Source organism: Dryobates pubescens, chromosome 2, assembly GCF_014839835.1.
Source record: "Dryobates pubescens isolate bDryPub1 chromosome 2, bDryPub1.pri, whole genome shotgun sequence".
Classification (NCBI taxonomy): Eukaryota; Metazoa; Chordata; class Aves; order Piciformes; family Picidae; genus Dryobates; species Dryobates pubescens.
The window spans coordinates 27,267,481-27,286,607 of record NC_071613.1 but is presented as its reverse complement, the minus strand read 5'-3'; the positions used below and the strand labels follow the sequence as shown (position 1 = coordinate 27,286,607).

The 19,127-nt window shown below is 45.2% G+C and overlaps 1 protein-coding gene across 1 annotated transcript in view; it reads right to left on the bottom strand.

Annotated features, from left to right (window-relative positions):
* The window catches only part of PLEKHM3 (pleckstrin homology domain containing M3), a 95,001-nt gene extending 77,111 nt beyond the window's left edge, over positions 1–17,890 (bottom strand). Inside the window, exons 1-2 of the mRNA XM_054172931.1 lie at positions 17,771–17,890; positions 778–1,635 (exon numbers count right to left, since the gene is read on the bottom strand). Coding sequence (XP_054028906.1) covers positions 778–1,381 — 604 coding nt within the window. The 5' untranslated portion in view covers positions 1,382–1,635; positions 17,771–17,890. The remainder of the gene's footprint in view (positions 1–777; positions 1,636–17,770) is intronic.
* Positions 17,891–19,127: the final 1,237 nt, after the last annotated feature.

Below are 19,127 nucleotides of genomic sequence, written 5' to 3'. Positions count from 1 at the left end.
CACTTCTGGCACCTACAAAACAAATCATAGAGATGGAGACACTGGGTCATTAGTTATAAAGCCCCGAGCACAACCTCTTCCAGTGCAGTGCTTGAGACAGGGAAAGCATCACTTGCTGAAACATCACTTCAGACGGCTCACTGCAGACACCTGCCTCAATCAGATAACAAGACTTCCTGTAACCCCATACAAAGCTGGCAGAGATGCCTTAATATTGACAAGCATAAAGTGCATGCTTGGGGTTTTGTTAATTGTTTATGGACTGACTAGTCAGCATTTCCTAAAGAAACAGCAGAGATTTCAGGTCTCATAGGGAAGCTTTGTATGCCCTCTTTTTAATGGCTGCTTTTTAACTTCTGTGAAAACCTCCTGTTTGGAGTCACCATTCTCCTCACAGCTTTAGCTTTCAAAGTTTTAGTTTGGGAAAATCAGGTAAGGAAATGATCAAAAATACATAAATTATTTTTTACCTGTGTCAAACTGAACAAAACAGAAGGAAAAAAGTAAAAAAGGCTTAGTTTTTCAAAGTATGAAAGGAACAGAAGTCAAGATTGCTTTAAAAACAGATCCTTAAGCAGGCAAACAGAGCTGTATCAAAGACAACAAAGCCATGATGATTTCTATCCTTCTAAGAGCTACTTCATAGTTGATTTTTTTTTTTGGGGGGGGGTGGGGTTGTTTTTTGTTTTGTTGTGTTGTAGTTTTTTTTTCCAAAAGATGCCACTTCTCTTTCAAGATAAATATTAAAACCAGAAATAATAAAGCACCGGCACAAACCTGTGTTTCCTTGGATGTCCTTTCCCTTGGTTAATGTCAGGTAAGAGAGCAGAGCACAGTTATTGTCCTGACCAGGTGCAGGTGGCTGCTGCAGGTAGGTGCCTGTGAAGACCACTCCCCAGTTCACATGGCTGATATCAGAGCGTGATCTGTGGTGTCCTGGCTTGAATGTGGAGGCTTCCTCATTCTGCACTAGGATGTCGTTCACTGAGCGAGGCCTGTCTCTTCTCCGCTGGCAGATATTGAAGATGTTAAAAGCTGCTGTCTCCCCTTCCCCTGCCCAACCAAGGTTGTTAGCAGCTGTTCCCCTCTGCATCACACGCTGGTCTTTGGCAGGGAATGCCGTCTGAGCTTTGGTTTCCAATAGGCCATTTTTGCAATGATCCCAGAGGAGGCTGCTTTTGGCTAAGGAGGCGACGTTCCTCAAATTCCTGCTCTCTGTTATCTGATCAAATACCTCATGCCCAACCAGTTCAGGGACCTCCTGTACACCATACACCTCAGAGGGCTGCACAATCTTCTCAAGCTTAGTATCAAAACTATTGAAAAACTCTTCAGTCACCTCCAAGGCAGGGCTAATGTCGTCAACTTCGAGAGCCTCCATATCCTGTGCTGCTGAGGAGCCTGAAGTGTCACAATGCGTTAAGATACCACATCAATATCCAGAGAAAGAGCAGCTTTGCATGTCTCCTTGGCACACGATCAGCTTGAGGTGGTGGAGCAAATACATTCACCAAACGTGATCCTAAGTGGTAGAAAGCAACCAAATCAACTTGTCCTCAGATGGGAAACTTAACATCCACTCATTAAGTGGGCTACAGTCCCTCTATGACATAAGCTCATAGTGATGAAGAGTACCTGTATGGCAAAGCAAAACATCAAGTCAGTAAGGGCCTTTTCCTAGATAAATATGTTTAATTAAATCACTCCTCTCACAGTCACATTCCCCTTGAGTTTACTTTCTCCTTAATCTGACACTAACTTTAGTGTGCACGAAGAACCCATTTGAGGTTTCTGTTGTTTGCAATCTGCGAACTCTGTGTATTACCCCTTCTTGCACTGGAAACTGCAGAGAGCAGGAGGAAGGAAAACCAAAGTGATGCCATTTATTATCCAAGCTTTAGAGAGTTTCAGAGAGAGGTGGTACTGACCAGCATCACAAGTGCCTAAGGAATCACCTAGGGAATGCTTAGCACAGTTTTCCATGGGGCTGTAAGAAAAAGTAGAGAAACGAAGGGCTAGAAAAGTAGGCCAACTAAACTGAAATAGTTTTTATTTTTATCCCAGATTGCTTGCACTCCAAATTTTTGCACACCAATGTGAGTTTTACAGCAGCTACTTTGCCTACTTCTCTGCATAAACAGTACCATGGTATTTACCTTATAAATCAATGCTATTAGGCTGTTGCAGAGTGCTGCACATAGAGTTTCTCTCTAGAATATCACTGGGAACCTAAGTGAAACCATGTGACAACCTAAGGCTCAGAATGATCATGCATCCTAGCAGCAAAACCAAATATACCATATCCTGCACCATCACAAATCTGCAGATCTTTACATCCAAGCTGTTGACTCACTGGGCAAAAAATCAGAATAGCAAAGGGTTTTAAGGCTAGAACTATTTAAGAGCTTTACTGACCCACCTGTGCTCACACCTGTGAGGAGGAAAAGGGGATTCTACACTTTGTAGTGCAAAGGGGGTGACTCATTGCTGACTTTTGTCAAAATGAGTCTGCCACCTTCTGACCTCTCCCTCTTGAAGCTCCATTTATAATGCCCCATGCTTGAGGGGAGTGCACGACAAGTATGCCTAAATGGGGGAAATTGGTTAAACGCGTGCAAGCTCTTGGGAGCTGGAGATGGGATTTATGCTAGGGTGAGAATAGCTCTCACAGCTGGTAGGAGAAACCACAGTACCTAGAGTCTGTACACACAGCCCAAAGTCAGAAACCACATCAAGTCCTAGAAGCAGCAGAGCTACATTAGTTCACAACTCTGCCTAGAGTTCTTAACAGAACTAATTAGCCTGGGTAGAGCTGATAATTAGCAGCTCATTAGCTTGCGAATGATGCTGAAGTGCTACCAGGATCCATGAAGATTTACACTTATTAGGAAAAAACATCTATTAACCAGCATCAAACACAGATAATACTTCTATTTAAGTTTCTCTATTTTTAAATCCAGAAGAGTCTACTTGCCTAGCTTCTACTAGTGAAGTCATTTAAATAGGCACCCTTTCCTATTGCAAGCCAGAGGGAGAAAAGAGGCCAGTAGCCCCCTAAGAAAGTGGCACAGAATCCTATAGCACAAACCAACTTCTGCCATGACCTACTGGCTTCCTCCCATCCCTGCTTTGTTTGTGGCCAACCGTGACTGAGTTGTGTTCAAAGGCAGCAGCTCACCTTCCTCCTAACAGATCAACAGTTCAGACCACAATCTCTGCCAACATACTCCAAGAAAATAACTTTCAAAACTAACACAGAATAAGATGCTGAAGGCAGAGCCAGAAATTGAACCAGAGAGCTGAGCAAAAGAAGTCTGGAATGGAGTGGTTTTAAACAAGAATAGTATGAGAACAGACTCTTTGTAAAGCTGTACAACTGTGGCAGTTGACAGCGATGGGAAATAAAGTCACCCTGGGCACACCTGCATCCTTGGCTTCATGCAGCATGGAGTTCACACTTGAAGCTCAATCCTGCTAGCAACTGCAGAACTGTGTGGTGCTCCCTGGCACTTTAGAGCTTGGAAGCTCCAGGAACAGGTTACGGAATGTGATGTAGTGCAAGCTGTTCACTTACACTATATCCTCCTATGTCATGTCTTTAACACAAGAAAGATAACTGAAGTTCCAAAACTGCAACAGGCATTCACTTGACCAAAACCAGCATAATCACACACCAACAATGAAAGCTACAGGCTGACCCATTCAAACATGCTACTTCACAAGGGCTGGCAGAGAATGAAGCCTTGCTCCCACTCAAGGAACTGGAGTCAGAAGGGCTTGTGATATCCCACTGAAGCATTCAATGGTAGCAGATGCAATGTTTCTCTGTTCTTGACCTTAGATCATTAGGAAAGGTGGAAAGGAAGGGGAAAAAAAAATTGACACTTACATTTAATATGCTGTGGTGGGTTGAGAGAGGGCTTAGCTCTCCCTCCTCCACAGAGTAAGAAACCACAGCTAACTCAGTCGAAGAGCAAAAGCTATATATTTACAAGCATATATGGAAAGCAGGTTATATATAACACAATATATACAGGTATTTACAATATATACACAGAAATACACAGCAAAGACAAATAACACAACAAAAATCCCTCCCTCAGGGAGGGATCCCCTCTTTGGAACCCCCTCTCTCCCCCCCTTACCTCCCTTTTTCCCCAAAAAGGGGTTAGAGAGAGAGAAAGGCAAGTTACTAAGGAAAAGAGTTGTTAGCAAGCTTCAAAAGCCCATGCAGGATTAGTGTTTGCTTATCTGAAGGCCAAGTCCAGCAGTTCGCAGAAGAAGCAGGCAGGGAGAACAGGCTGAAACACCAAACTCCCCCAACTCCCAAACCGAACTGAACTGAGGAAAAAATTTTCCAACCGCTTCACAATCTAAAGCTGAATTTTTGTTTATCAACCAATGAAATTCGTTTAGAATATCAGAATGTTTTGGTTCTAGTACCAAAAACATTAGCCAGTGTGTTCCAGCAGTGTTTGTTCTTAAAGGCACAGCCTCAAACAACCACAGTCCACCCCTTTCTAAACAATTTCATTGGCTGTTCGTACTGTCCATCCAATCCAGAACAATATTTACAGTTCGTAAGTTAAGTTCATCGTCCATTCCGGCTATACTCAGATGTAGATGATTCAGAAGTCCAAGAAAATCCAAAATCAAGAAAATGGAAAACAGTTTGTCTCTCCGCAGACGAAGCGAAGAAAAAGGGAAACAGGGACTCAGGGACTCTCAGTTGACTCAGGGCTCTCAGGGTTCTCAGGGTTCGTGCACCGTAGATTCCTCAGGGACTCTTTCCTTTGGACGCGCTGTAGCTGTACAACATTCTGAAATTAAACTCTCTCAGCTAAAGTTAAATCTCTTTGTGGAATACACTGAATTTCACCATTCTCTTGCATTACCCAATAAGTGTGACCCGGACCTTCTGCTGAAACCACCCCTCGGACAGGTTTAGCCTCTCCTGAGGGCGAAAATACCCAAACAGTTTTACCTAACAGATTCTTTTCCCTAACAACAGGAACTCTATCACCTTCTACTTTCTGTAGCAGATCAGAATGTGCAGGTCCAGCTCGGTTCACTGAACCTCTACTGTTCACCAGCCAGGTTGCTTGTGCTAAATGTTTCTCCCAGTTTTTCAAAGATCCACCTCCCATGGCTTTGAGAGTGGTCTTCAACAAACCGTTGTAGCGTTCAATCTTCCCTGCAGCTGGTGCATAGTAAGGAATATGGAAAATCCACTCAATACCGTGCTCTTTTGCCCAGCTCTTTACAAGGTTGTTCTTGAAGTGAGTTCCGTTGTCTGACTCAATCCTCTCTGGAGTTCCGTGTCTCCACAGGATCTGTCTCTCCAGACCGAGAATGGTGTTGCGTGCAGTTGCGTGTGGGACTGCGTAAGTTTCCAGCCATCCAGTGTTTGCCTCTACCATAGTAAGCACGTACTGCTTACCAGAACGAGAACGTGGTAGAGTGATGTAGTCAATCTGCCAAGCTTCACCATACCTGTACTTGGACCATCTGTCACCATACCACAAGGGCTTAATTCTCTTTGCCTGCTTAATAGCAGCACAAATGTCACAGTCATGGATGACTTGTGTGATGGCATCCATGGAAATGTCTATGGATCTGTCACGAGCCCATTGGTATGTTGCATCTCTGCCTTGATGTCCTGACGAATCGTGAGCCCACCGAGCTAAGAATATCTCACCTCGGTGTTTCCAGTCGAGATCAAGTTCAGAGTCCTTGTCTACTTGAGAAACTCTTGCAGCTAGATCTGCCTGATGGTTGTGCTGCTGTTCCTCAGTAGCTTTGCTCTTGGGAATGTGAGCATCAATGTGTCTCACTTTCACTGGAATTCTCTCGATTCGATCAGCAATGTCTTGCCACAGTTCAGCTGCCCAGATGGGTTTTCCTTTCCTCTGCCAGCCATTCTTTTTCCAGTTCTTTAGCCAACCCCATAGAGCATTGGCTACCATCCATGAGTCGGTGTAGAGATAAAGCTTTGGCCATCTCTCACGTTCAGCCACGTCGAGAGCTAGCTGGACAGCTTTTACCTCTGCAAACTGACTGGATTCTCCTTCTCCATCCTTCGCCTCTGCAACTCGACGTGTTGGACTCCACACTGCAGACTTCCACCTTCGCTTGTTCCCGACGAGACGACAGGAACCGTCTGTGAACAAAGCATATTTCTTTTCATCATCAGAAAGGTCATTGTAAGGAGGAGCTTCCTCAGCACGAGTTACTCTCTCCTCTGGAGGTTTAGCACAGTTGGCATCTTCAGGCCAACTTGAGATCACCTCCACCAGACCAGGTCTTTCAAGATTTCCCATTCGGGCTCTCTGTGTTATCAGGGCCATCCACTTAGACCAGGTGGAATCTGTGGCATGATGTGGTGTGGAACCTTTGCCTTTGAACATCCAATTCAAAACTGGCAATCTGGGAGCTAAGAGAAGTTGTGACTCAGTTCCAATTACTTCAGAAGCTGCTTTCACTCCTTCATAGGCAGCTAGAATCTCTTTCTCTGTTGGAGTGTAATTAGCCTCTGAACCTCTGTAACCTCGACTCCAGAAACCAAGAGGTCGTCCACGTGTCTCACCTGGAGCTTTTTGCCACAAGCACCAGGTTGGACCATTGTCACCTGCAGCCGTGTACAAAATGTTCTTAATGTCTGGATCATCTCGCACAGGTCCCAGACCCACTGCTTGGACTACTTCTTGCTTTATCTGGTCAAAGGCTGCTTGTTGTTCAGGTCCCCAGTGGAAACTGTTCCTCTTTCGAGTCACATCATACAGAGGTTTCACAATCTGACTGTATCCAGGAATGTGTAGTCTCCAAAATCCCACTATCCCCAAGAAACGTAGAGTTTCTTGCTTGTTGGTGGGATTTGCCATGGTAGAGACTCTATTTACCACATCCACTGGAATGTGTCGGCGTCCGTCCTGCCACTGCACTCCCAGAAACTGGATCTCTGTGGTAGGACCTTTCACCTTGTCTCTCTTGATGGCAAAACCTGCATTCAGGAGAATGTCCATGATTTTGTTACCTTTCTCGAAGACTTCCTCAGCAGTTTCACCCCAGACGATGATATCATCGATGAACTGGATGTGTTCTGGAGCACCACCTTCCTCCAGAGCATCATGGATTACTGCATGACAGATGCTGGAGCTGTGGATCCAGCCCATTGGCAGTCTGTTGAAAGTGTACTGGATTCCTCTCCAGGTGAAAGCAAACTGAGGCCTGCATTCCTCTGCTATGGGAATAGAGAAGAAGGCATTAGCAATGTCTATGGTAGCATACCATTTGGCCTCTTTGGATTCCAGCTCATACTGGAGTTCCATCATGTCTGGTACTGCTGCACTCATAGGCGGAGTTACTTCATTCAGGGCTCGGTAGTCCACTGTCAGACGCCAGTCTCCGTTCGGCTTTCGCACAGGCCACACTGGACTGTTGAAAGGTGAATGAGTTTTGCTGATGACTTTCTGACTCTCGAACTGACGAATCAGATTCTGAATGGGCAACAAAGAGTCACGGTTGGTTCTGTATTGTCTGTGATGCACAGTCCGAGAAGCAACCGGCAACTTAATGTCCTGAATCTTGTGTTGTCCCACAACTGCAGATTCATCAGAAAGCTCAGGTCTAGCAGATAGCTTCAGTTTTTGTCCATCAATTTCTACAGAAGCTACTCCAAAAGCCCATTTGTAACCTTTAGGGTCTTTGAAACGCCCTTCTCTCAGAAAATCAATTCCCAAAATACAAGGTGCATCAGGTCCGGTCACAACTGTATGCTTTTTCCATTGTTTACCAGTTAAGCTTATATTAACCTCCACTTTACTTAACTCTTGAGATCCACCAGTGACTCCCAGAATAGTTATGGACTCTGATCCCTGATAATTTGATGGCAATATGGTGCACTGAGCTCCTGTGTCAACCAAGGCCCTGTACTTCTGAAAGTGTGAAGTGCCAGGCCACTGGATGTACACATCCCAATAGATTCTGTTATCTGTATTACCCCTCTCCTCCCCCTGGCGGGAGGCAGGGCACCCCTAGTTATGGGGAACATGTCCACAGGTGCAACGAGCACACTGTGCAGTGTTAGAACTGGAGCCACTGTTGGAGCTACTAGAGTTGTCCTGGGGAACTGTAGAAGTAACAGCTACCCTTCTGGTATTGCTACCTCGGGTTCTGCCACTTTGCAGTTCTCTCAGTCTCCTGAAAAGATTAGAAGTTGGTTGACCATCCCACCTGTTCATGTTCTCACCAAACTGATCACGCAGGGTAATCCAAATAGTCCTACGTGACTGCCTTGGTGGTCTGTTTTGGTTTGATCTGTTTTGGAATGACCTCCTTGGAGGATGTCTATTCCTCACAGATGAAACCTGCACCCACCTGGAGGAAGAATTGGAATCATCTCTTTGTGCCAATTGGGAGATGGTGTTTTTAAATTCATCCTTCAGCTCTTTCATGCAATTCTCCAGTTTTCCAGACAGAGTTTCAATGGCTGAAACCAAAGAAACACGTGTCATGCTATCATCCAATTGTCTCAATTGATCAGTGAATTGGCCAACCGTAAGAGGAGCTCCACCATAATTTCTTGCTACAATTCTGCTTGCCAGAATGTTTGCATAATTAGAAGGAGCAAGCTTGATGAGCTTTTTAGCAAGACCATTTCCTACAGGAACATCATCAGGATTCAGAGATTCATGTTCACCATAGAGTACCTCTCTAACAGCAAATTCTCTCAGACGCTTGATTCCCTCATCTATGGTAGTCCAGGGCTTAGGATTCCATGGAAGATCATCTCGGGAAGGGTATCTCATGAGAACCGCCATTAGAAGGCGTATCCACAGATTAACCTTACCGAGAGCCTTGCCTAGATGTCTATCTATTCCATTATCCTTTGAGAGAGTTCCTAGCTGGGCTGCTGACTTGTCTCCAACCATTAGAGCTGGAGCACCTGTATCATAACATCTACCAAGCCAAGCGAGAACTGGCTCCTTATCTGCTCTGAGATAGTCTTTTCTTACATTTCTAAGCTCCTCCCGGGGTGAAGAGCAGTCGGTTATGTCATCTTGTTGCTCTTCTGCCTCCTCTTCCTCAACTTGTGGTCCAAACAACCTTTCTGTCACTCTCTCAAGGATCCCTTTAAGCTGAGAGGCACCACCACTAGCTGCTGTCCTACCAAGAGATGCATCTCGATCCTCTGATGATCTCAATAACTCAGCTATATTTTTAAGACGAACTTTCTCTTCCTCCCCAGCAGAAGAACCTTGCTGTGCATCCCCGTCAGCTCCTGAATCAGCTTTAGTCTTACCCTTCCTTGTTGTTAAAACTGCTACTTGCTTTACTGGAGCTGTGTTTGGGTTTCCAGCTGCCTTATTATCAGAAGCTGATAAGCTTTGAGACAGATTAGTTGCTTTGGAGGACGCTTCCGCTCCTGCCATGGAAGAAGGAGGAAATGACTTTGCCTCGTTAATGGTGGCTGCCTGGGACACAGGAGCCGCCATGTTTGGGGCTACTGTAGCCCCTGGCTGCTTGCCAGAATCATCACCATTGCTATTCAGAGCTGCCTTGCCAATTGACTTTTTAGCTTTATCTTTAACTGACACAGATTCTCCATTATCATCCTCACTGGATGTTCCTGAAACAGAGCTAGGGTGGCGTTTTCGTCTCTTTGTCCTCCGTCTAATAACAAAACATGCCTTATAAACTTTTCTCTCCCGGTACAGTGTCACTAGCAAATACACATTAGTTATCAGCAGCAGCAGGACTACACACATCAAGAAAATCAGCTTTGGATCCCAGCCATCACTTAAAATTACCCTTTCACCGAGCGGAATCTTAAACTCTTTTATCTCAATAGGGAGTGTGCTGGATGTTACATTCCTGTACTTTTTAACATAAAAGAATTCCAGGCACTGATCATACAGAAGCCGAATCTTGTACTTAAACCACAAATATAATTTTTGCATTATATATTTACCTATCTTATCGATAATCATACCCAGGCAATACTTGTAGATCAATACACCAAAGACCGAGAAGAACAGACGCTCAAAAAGCCAAAACACCTTCATGTTTGCTCGTTCGACTTAAGCAAGCAATAAATCAAACTAATTTGTCAGCAAGCCCCGAGTTGGGCAGCCAATAAATGTGGTGGGTTGAGAGAGGGCTTAGCTCTCCCTCCTCCACAGAGTAAGAAACCACAGCTAACTCAGTCGAAGAGCAAAAGCTATATATTTACAAGCATATATGGAAAGCAGGTTATATATAACACAATATATACAGGTATTTACAATATATACACAGAAATACACAGCAAAGACAAATAACACAACAAAAATCCCTCCCTCAGGGAGGGATCCCCTCTTTGGAACCCCCTCTCTCCCCCCCTTACCTCCCTTTTTCCCCAAAAAGGGGTTAGAGAGAGAGAAAGGCAAGTTACTAAGGAAAAGAGTTGTTAGCAAGCTTCAAAAGCCCATGCAGGATTAGTGTTTGCTTATCTGAAGGCCAAGTCCAGCAGTTCGCAGAAGAAGCAGGCAGGGAGAACAGGCTGAAACACCAAACTCCCCCAACTCCCAAACCGAACTGAACTGAGGAAAAAAATTTTCCAACCGCTTCACAATCTAAAGCTGAATTTTTGTTTATCAACCAATGAAATTCGTTTAGAATATCAGAATGTTTTGGTTCTAGTACCAAAAACATTAGCCAGTGTGTTCCAGCAGTGTTTGTTCTTAAAGGCACAGCCTCAAACAACCACATATGCTCATTTTTAAATGCTGGAGGCTTCATGCGGCTGCATGTTTCTCTGGAACCTGTGGGACTGGAGATAGCCAGTGTCATGCAGCCAAGTGTGGGGATGACAAACCACAAACTGACCTCATATCCAGTAAGATGCTGATTCACAAGGTCATGAGAAGATGACAGGCTCCTGCATCACACAGTTCGCAAATTGCAGCACTCATATCCTCCAAACTAGTCTGTTTGACCTGTTCAATAATGGTTTGAAGGGTGACCTTAATGGTGGCAGGCTCATCTCCTCCTACACCATCAAGAATCTTCTCAAATCAAAGAGACTTATGTCAGTAATTGCCACTAGCACTGGGATTCTGCAATCACATATCCTCCATCTGTAAAAGTATATATATAAAGAGAAGCATCTTTCAGTTTGGTTTCCTTACGAAACAGGGTTTGCCACCACCCTATCTGCCAGTTATTCTCCTTCTCTTTCTTTTGAACCATACAGGTAACTTCAACTAGATGTGACAAAGCAGCAGCATTCTTAAAGATGCTGTCCTTGAACTGTTGTTCAACACTGGAAAGGAAACAGGCCAAATTTTGCTCTCCTATTAAGGGAGAAGCAGGCAAAAGTCAACCCCTAATCCTTTCTAGGAGGTCAGTGCCACCACATTGGGCTCTCTAAATTAGCCACACAAGTGGTTAGTGTGAGATGGATTTTAAAGCACTGGGAAGCAGAGGGGGAAAGCAAAGAGGAATAGGAGGCACCACACAAACTGATGAGTAGTCTTTTCAGTTTTGTTGCTCCCGGGACCTCCTCTTCAGTACACAGGTAACAGAGATGTATAAAACAATGAGTGATACACAACAGATGTGTTTGGTGAGAGAATTAGAAAGGAACAATCAACAATGTTCACAAGCAGTGTGTTCAGAAGGAAATGCATAAATGAGAAGAGTTCTCAGCCAGCAAAAGATAGCAAAAGTTGGGCAATAATGTTAAAAGTGCCCATGTCCCATTGATTCCTAATGACTCTCAGGCTCAAATTCCTGGCAAAGCAAAGATTTGGGTGTTTCTAAGAATTTTATCTCAAGACCACAGGTAACTTTTAGAAGTTACCAATGTGCAAACAGAGGGTAGGGATGCATCAGCCATTGGAAAGCTTATCCTATTCCCTTCTCGGTACCCTGGAACCTGCTGTGGGATTCAGTTCTGCTTATCTTGCGCTGCATTTCAACTGCGGGTTGCCAACAGGGAAAACAGAAAGAGACATTCTTTCAATTGGGTAACAATGTGGTAGCAGAGCAAATTTCAGTGGCTGCAGGAACCTTTATTTCTGTATGTTACAGGCCTGGATCTCTACAATCCAGTTTATAGGCTGCGACAAGCCCCGTCTGAACAAGAGATTATCTGAAGAGAAGATGGATGTACAGCCTCTTTGAATACAATCCACCAGGGCTGGAGCAGCTAGTACCTAATGAGCTTTTCTGCCTGTCAGTTTGAGCAACCTCTGTCTGTGACCTAGATGTGTTCCAGTAGTACCTTGAACAATCACAGTCTACAAGCTTTGCAGCTACAAGGATTTCTGACTAGTTCTGTGGGTCACATTGGCCAAGCATTGTCCACACCCTAAATGGGATGAACTTAGGTCAATGACTGTCCCTGAAAACCAGGCTCTGCATGCAGAATCCCTGAAAACCCATGAAACTGAAGACTTAGGTGCTACCTCTTGATCAAGAGGTTGACCTGGGTAGAAGAGAGAATGAGGCTCCACAGATGTCTGATTGTCAAACAATCTTTCTCACTGCCTATGCACTTCTATATACAGCTCCAATAGAATGCTTGCAGAAAAAAAATGAAAAACTGGCAGTGGTGACACACTAAGAGGCACTGCAGAGAGACCTCTTGCCAGCATTCCCCTGCTGCTGTGAGTTCAGCCTGGAGAATAGGCGGCTCTGGAGAGACATTACAGCGGCCTTCCAGTACCTGAAGGGGGCCTACAAGAAAGCTGGGAAGGGACTTTTCACAAGGGCTTACTGTGATCAGACAAGAAGGAATGGATTTAAGCTTGAGGAGAGTAGATTTAGACTGGATATTAGAAAGAAATTCTCTACAGTAAGGGTGGTGAGACACTAGAACAGGTTGCCATGGATGTCCCAAGCTGGATGAGGCTTTGAGCAACCTGGTCTTGTGGAAGGTTTCCTGCCCATGGCAGCAAGGTGGGAACTAGATAACCTTTAAGGTCCCTTCCAACTCAAACCATTCTATGATTGCAAAGCCTACTCAGCAAACATTCTCCATCCTGTTCTGACCAGTGGCATCTAGGTCTCTCTCTCAGCCAGAATCCCTCTTTCTTTTCACTGTATCAAAGCACAGTGTCATACCTACTGTGGTTGAAGCCTCAGCATATGCCCCCCGTCAGGTCCTCTGTACTGTTGACCATCATATGTAACCAAAGAGCAATTCTGGTCCAAAACATTTACACTCCCAGTGGCCGTAAATCAGATACAAAAGTAACTAGTTCTCTTAGCAGTAACTGAAAGCTACACTCCTGCTTACCTTTCCTACTCAGTTTGGAGGGGTATCTATCTGATAACAAGTAATTCAGGGGCAATGGTTTCAAATTGGAGCAAGGTCAGTTTAGGTTAGGCATAAGGAGGAAGTTCTTCACCATGAGTGTGCTAAAATATTGGAACAGGTTGCCCAGGGATGTGGTTTAGGCCCCATCCCTGCAGTCATTCAGGATCAGACTTGATGTGGCCTTGGGCAGCCTGAGTTAGTTGGAAGTGTTCCTGCTCACTGCAGGTAGGTTGGACAAAATTACCTTTGAGGGTCCCCTCCAATCCAATGCAATCTGTGAATTTCATAAGGGATGATGGCAGGGAGTGAACATCAGCTAGGACACTGCCACTGGACAATCTATCATGTTTTCTGGTATCCTGGATGCATTTTGTTCCCTTGGCACAAGGCAAGCTTTCTCCCTAAGTGATTCCAAAACCCCAGGTGATAACTGCTGTATATACCGAGTGAGAAACAGAGCACACAGGCTTGTTAATCACTTAAATATCTGGGTGAAATTTACAATGCCTCACAAAGAAGATAAAGCTGAAAGAAACTTTTCATATGGAACAAGGGATCTTAGTTTCAGAGAGGTCGCCATACGATAGTCAATGTTCGTTTCAACGTGGTCCAAACAGTTGTCTTTAGATCACATTTTCAGAACTCCTCTTCAAAAGCCTCCTTCCCCAACACACAACTGAGAAATTAATTGCTTAAAATTTTCAGACAATCCTGATTTTAAAGGGTCTTACAGAAATACATTCTGACTGATATTCCTGCACAAAACCACTGCTAATACTCAAGAAAAGCTCACAAAAACTGAAGAAAGAGGCCTTCTGGTCAGGAGCACATGGCTGTAAGGTCAGGCTCTATGAAGGATAACTGTGAATATAAGCATAACCATCTCCATACTGCAAACCCACCTGTTTGCTACAGTCTCATTGTCCTTAAGGATTAAAACTACTGTCAACATTTCTCAGTGAAGAAGAGCTCCCATATCCTGTCTGCTAGACCCAGGGAGAGGCAAAGATCAGGAACAGTTGCAGTTATCTTGATGCCTAATTACAGTCAAGCTAGAAGAAAGCAGTGATCTCTTCCAAACTTCAGAAAACCAAACCAAGCAAAAAACCACACCAAAAAAACATAAATAAAAACCCAACACAACCCTCAAAAAGACAACCAAGAAAAGATTAAATGAAGAAAGTGTTAAACCAAGAGGGGTGAACAATGTCATATTCTGCAAGGGAAAACAAACCCTTGCAAGGATACAAAAGTCTTACTCTGTGAAGCAGAGATTTTCCCCAGCTGCTGCTATGACCCAGTACCTTTAACAAGGAAGCTCTCCAGGCATCTTGTCTGTGCAGGGAACTAACACATCACAGCTACAGAATAGCTCATCCAGTGATGAGCACACAGTAATGAATAATAAACAGTGCTGATAGTATACACTAGCTTTAATTTTAACTGCACTTTGGAAACAGTAATTAAAATGCAAGAAACCCTACGCTGAAAAGTGCAAAACAGGTTGCCACTCCAGAACAAAGCAGGTCCAGAGAGTGCGGAGGACCCAGCAGTGAACTGTACAGCTCACCCAAGATTTTTATCACTGACTCCTTTGCCTTCCAGCCATATGACAAACATCCATCCAGGTGGGAGAGCATCACCAAGTAATGAAGGCCTTTATTACTTCCCATGGATGAGTAACCATCTTGTATCTCAATTGCTGGACTGGGACTCCAGAAAGGAAGAAGGATCCTAGGCAAGGAAAGGAACAGAAAGCCAAGCAGACTGACCACAGAGGAGATAGCTAATGGTGACACACAACCCAGGCTGCAAGAGAGCCAAATCTATTGGCCTGTGGGCACCTTCATAGGTTACATCAGGACTAAAATACAGGCTACCCCTTTGTGCATGCTGTTGGCTGGCTGATCTCACAGGGAGGAATGGCAGGCATAGGGGAACAGAAGCACTCCTGAGTCCTAGCACCACTCGTGTAAATCATCTGGATTCAAACACCTCAAACTCACAATTCAGGTACAAATTTCACATGGATTATGAAGCAGTGCAGTGATTTAGCCTGAGGTACTGATATGTGGTCTTAAACATATCTGTAATTTCAAATAACAGCTCCAGGGAGGGTGAATGATTTCTATGCTTGGGTTCATTTGCTTTATGTCTACAGTTTTGTCTAACATTGTTTAACTTGCATTTTACATGCTGCCCTTGGCTACAAGACCTACTGCCTGTTCTGACAGACATCACAAATCAGCCTATTACCTCCTGAGTTCAGCACAGAGTACAGAGACTGTCAGGGAACAGGGTATCAGAGGTGCAGTATGAACTTCCTCCAGTACTAGAGGATCATGATTCAACTGGACATTGAAGAAACAGCAAATGACATGACTCAGTCTAACATTTCTAATTTTATCTGCCAGGATGTAGCCATCTTACTTCCTGCTAGGATGTGGGAGGAATTCATATGCCAGGTGAGATATAACTTTTTTTTTTTAATTACTATTTTTGGTTAATGCAAAGTTAGTTTAAAAGTATTTCCTCACTCTGCACTTTCTTAGAACTACGCTGAAAAGAGAGAGCCCTTAAAAGACTGATTTTGGTTTTGCTTTTTTAAGAGATCAGAAATTAAGATACTCTCAGTTTGTCCTTGTGAGTGCTGAACTGAAATTAAAGGTATATTCTCGGGGATGTTGTTTTTCCATAACTCATTCACAGAGACTGTTGGAAATCAAGCTGCTGAGGCTTTAACTATTGTGTGCACCCTGAGGTGACTGTATTTAAGCATCAGAGGACATACAGAAAGGGGTTTGCCAGATGAAGACATTCCTCTCCTTATAACTAGGTCTCAAAACTCAGAATATACTTTGGGACCTTTCTAGATGAAGCACTAGCTGCTGTAAGTTGCAACATAATAACTGAATCCTTTACTATCTATGCCAAGGGTAAGAAAAAGCATCTCCCACATTTCTTCCCTGAGATCATAACACAGCTGAAGAAAATATACCAAACATGCAAATCTGCCTGTCACTCAGCTGAGTAGCCCTGATCTGCCGCTGTAGCCTCGCTCTAGCTGTGGTACCCAAAGAGTTCAGCTAGGACAGACAAGCTATTCTACAGTGAGACCTGCATTTCCCATAACTATTAGTGGTTGAATGCTGATATTGATGGAAATGCAGTGTTTAATAACAAACTCATTTCAAACCTCAAGCTAAGTCCTCCTCTCTTTCAAACAGTCAGGACCATGATGCTAATTATCAGGGGAGGAGGGGGTGGAGAAGAAAAGGAAGTACTGCTCCAAACAATGCTGAAGTTCAGCAAACTACCACAGCAACCCAAACCCTCAGGGCCTGGCAGCCCTCCCCTAACAGCTAACCCACAGGCTAGCCATAACCATAGGTACTGCTACAAGGACATGCATCTACTCTGCACAAACAGTTGCTACTTTTAAAACTGAACTATAACTTTATTATGGGACATCTTAGTAGAGCCCAGTAAAAACCTCAAAACACCTGATGAAATTGAAATGTTAACACATAACCTGACTTCAGTTTGATACCATTCTGCAGGAGTGATGTATGTAGCTACTGCAGAATGATATGCTTCGTACCACTACGTAGTACCCTGTTTCACATTTCAGATTTCTGGGGGTTTTTAATCCCAAATTTAGTTCACTAATGTTGCACAAACTAGCCTTTAAAGTTGCAAAATGAAATCTACTGCTGATTAAAGTTTATGAGCACTGGTCCTACTAAGATTCAGATGCTTTCATATTCTGACACACTGCAACTTTTTGTAGTCACTTAGCAGGATTATGCAGTGCCTAAAATTAGATTGGTCTGTAAATCTTTGCCGAATCAGGGCCATAAGTGCATGTTTGCTGAATAGAAAAATAGATTAGGGCCAAGTCATCATTCCTTACACAAACCTAATCTCCAGTTCCTTCCCTTATTTCACTGTGCAATGTCAGTGACCCCGGCATTCCTGCTGATGCTCTAGCTAGCATAACAGATACTCACCTGTCAGGCCTATTTGCTTTCCAAAGGTCTAACTGCACTGACTCCATTTGTGTGCGAGTCTACTGCAATGTAAGCAAACCACAGCATTATGTTATGCTCCAGGCTATTACAATAGGGTGATGCCTGCACACGGTGCCACACATACTGAAGTTTGATCCTACCGATGGGGAGCTGCCCAAATTCCTGCGGATCGTGGGGTTAAACTAAAGAACAGGGCCTTTCTATGCACACGGGAACGTGTCTTTCCAGATGGGCACATGACTGCAGACGTGTCTGTGCTATAAATGCAAACACGGCCGCGCCCGGGTCCTCACACTCCGCCCGCATACGCACTCGGCGGGCAGGCACCACGGCAAGGCTGCGGGAATCCCGTCCCGGCTGCCCGCCCCAGAGGGCTCGGAGAATCTCACAAACCCCTCAAGCCCCGCATCGACCACGGACCAAAGCGGGTATTTACCTGGCGCCCGGGAGCCGCGCTCCGCCTGTGCTCTGAGGAGGGGCTTCCCGTGCTGGCCGCGGCCCGGCCCAGCACAGCCCAGCCCGGAGCCGCCGGCGCGCACGGCGCGGCTCTGCCCCTCCTCGCCGCCGCGCTGCTGCCGGGCGGCGGGGCCGCGTCCTGCCGCAAAGCCGTCCCGGTCGCCGCGGGAAACGGCTCCGCGGCACCAAGGTTCCTGCCAGTGCCGCCCGCCCCGCCAGCAGCCCCGCCGGCAGCTACCAGGACCCCTCCGGACATGTGCCGGCGCTGGTAATGGCGGAGGAGCTTGTCCTGTCCCAGCACCCGCCAGCTTCTTGTTTCCCCTTAAAACATAATAGAAAATACTTCCAAGTTTTCCTACTGTGGTACATGAATATGAGGAGTAAAATTGCACCTTTCCGTATTTAAATCAGCTCAGATTCGCAAGGAGCTGATACCTGACTTCAGGAGAGGTGAAAACCACGAAATCCTAGCAGTATTTTTAACATTCCCATGTGCATGCACACTTACCGAGGTGAGAGAGCTGCAGGGAGCAGCAAGATGCGTGAATTCAGAGAGCCCCAGGGCAGCAAAGAGATCTCTGGCACAGCCTGTTCATAGAATCAATAAGGTTGGAAAAGACCTCAAAGATCATCCAAGTCCAACCTGTCACCCAAGACCTCATGACTACTAAACCATGGCACCAAGTGCCACATCCAGTCCCCTTGAACACCTCCAGAGACGCTGATTCCACCACCTCCCTGGGCAGCACATTCCAGCGGCTAACAACTCCCTCTGTGAAGAACTTTCTCCTCACCTTGAGCCTAAATTTCCCCTGGTGCAGCTTGAGACTGTGTCCTCTTGTTCTGGTGCTGACTGCCTGGGAGAAGAGACCAACCCCCACCTGGCTACAACCTCCCTTCACGTAGTTGTAGACAGCAATAAGGTCTCCCCTGAGCCTCTTCTCCAGGCTAAACAACCCCAGCTCCCTCAGCCTCTCCTCATAGAAAAGAATAGACCAGGTTGGAAGAGACCTTCAAGATCATCACGTCCAACCCATCAACCAATCCAACCCACCTAATCAACTAAACCATGGCACCAAGCACCCCATCAAGTCTCCTCCTGAACACCTCCAATGATGGTGACTCCACCTCCTCCCCAGGCAGCCCATTCCAATGGGCAATCACTCTCTCTGTATAGAACTTCTTCCTAACATCCAGCCTAAACCTCCCCTGGTGCAGCCTGAGACTGTGTCCTCTTGTTCTGGTGCTGGCTGCCTGGGAGAAGAGACCAACATCCACCTGTCTACAACCTCCCTTCAGGTAGTGCTTGTGCCTGATGCCTCTCACCATCTTTATGA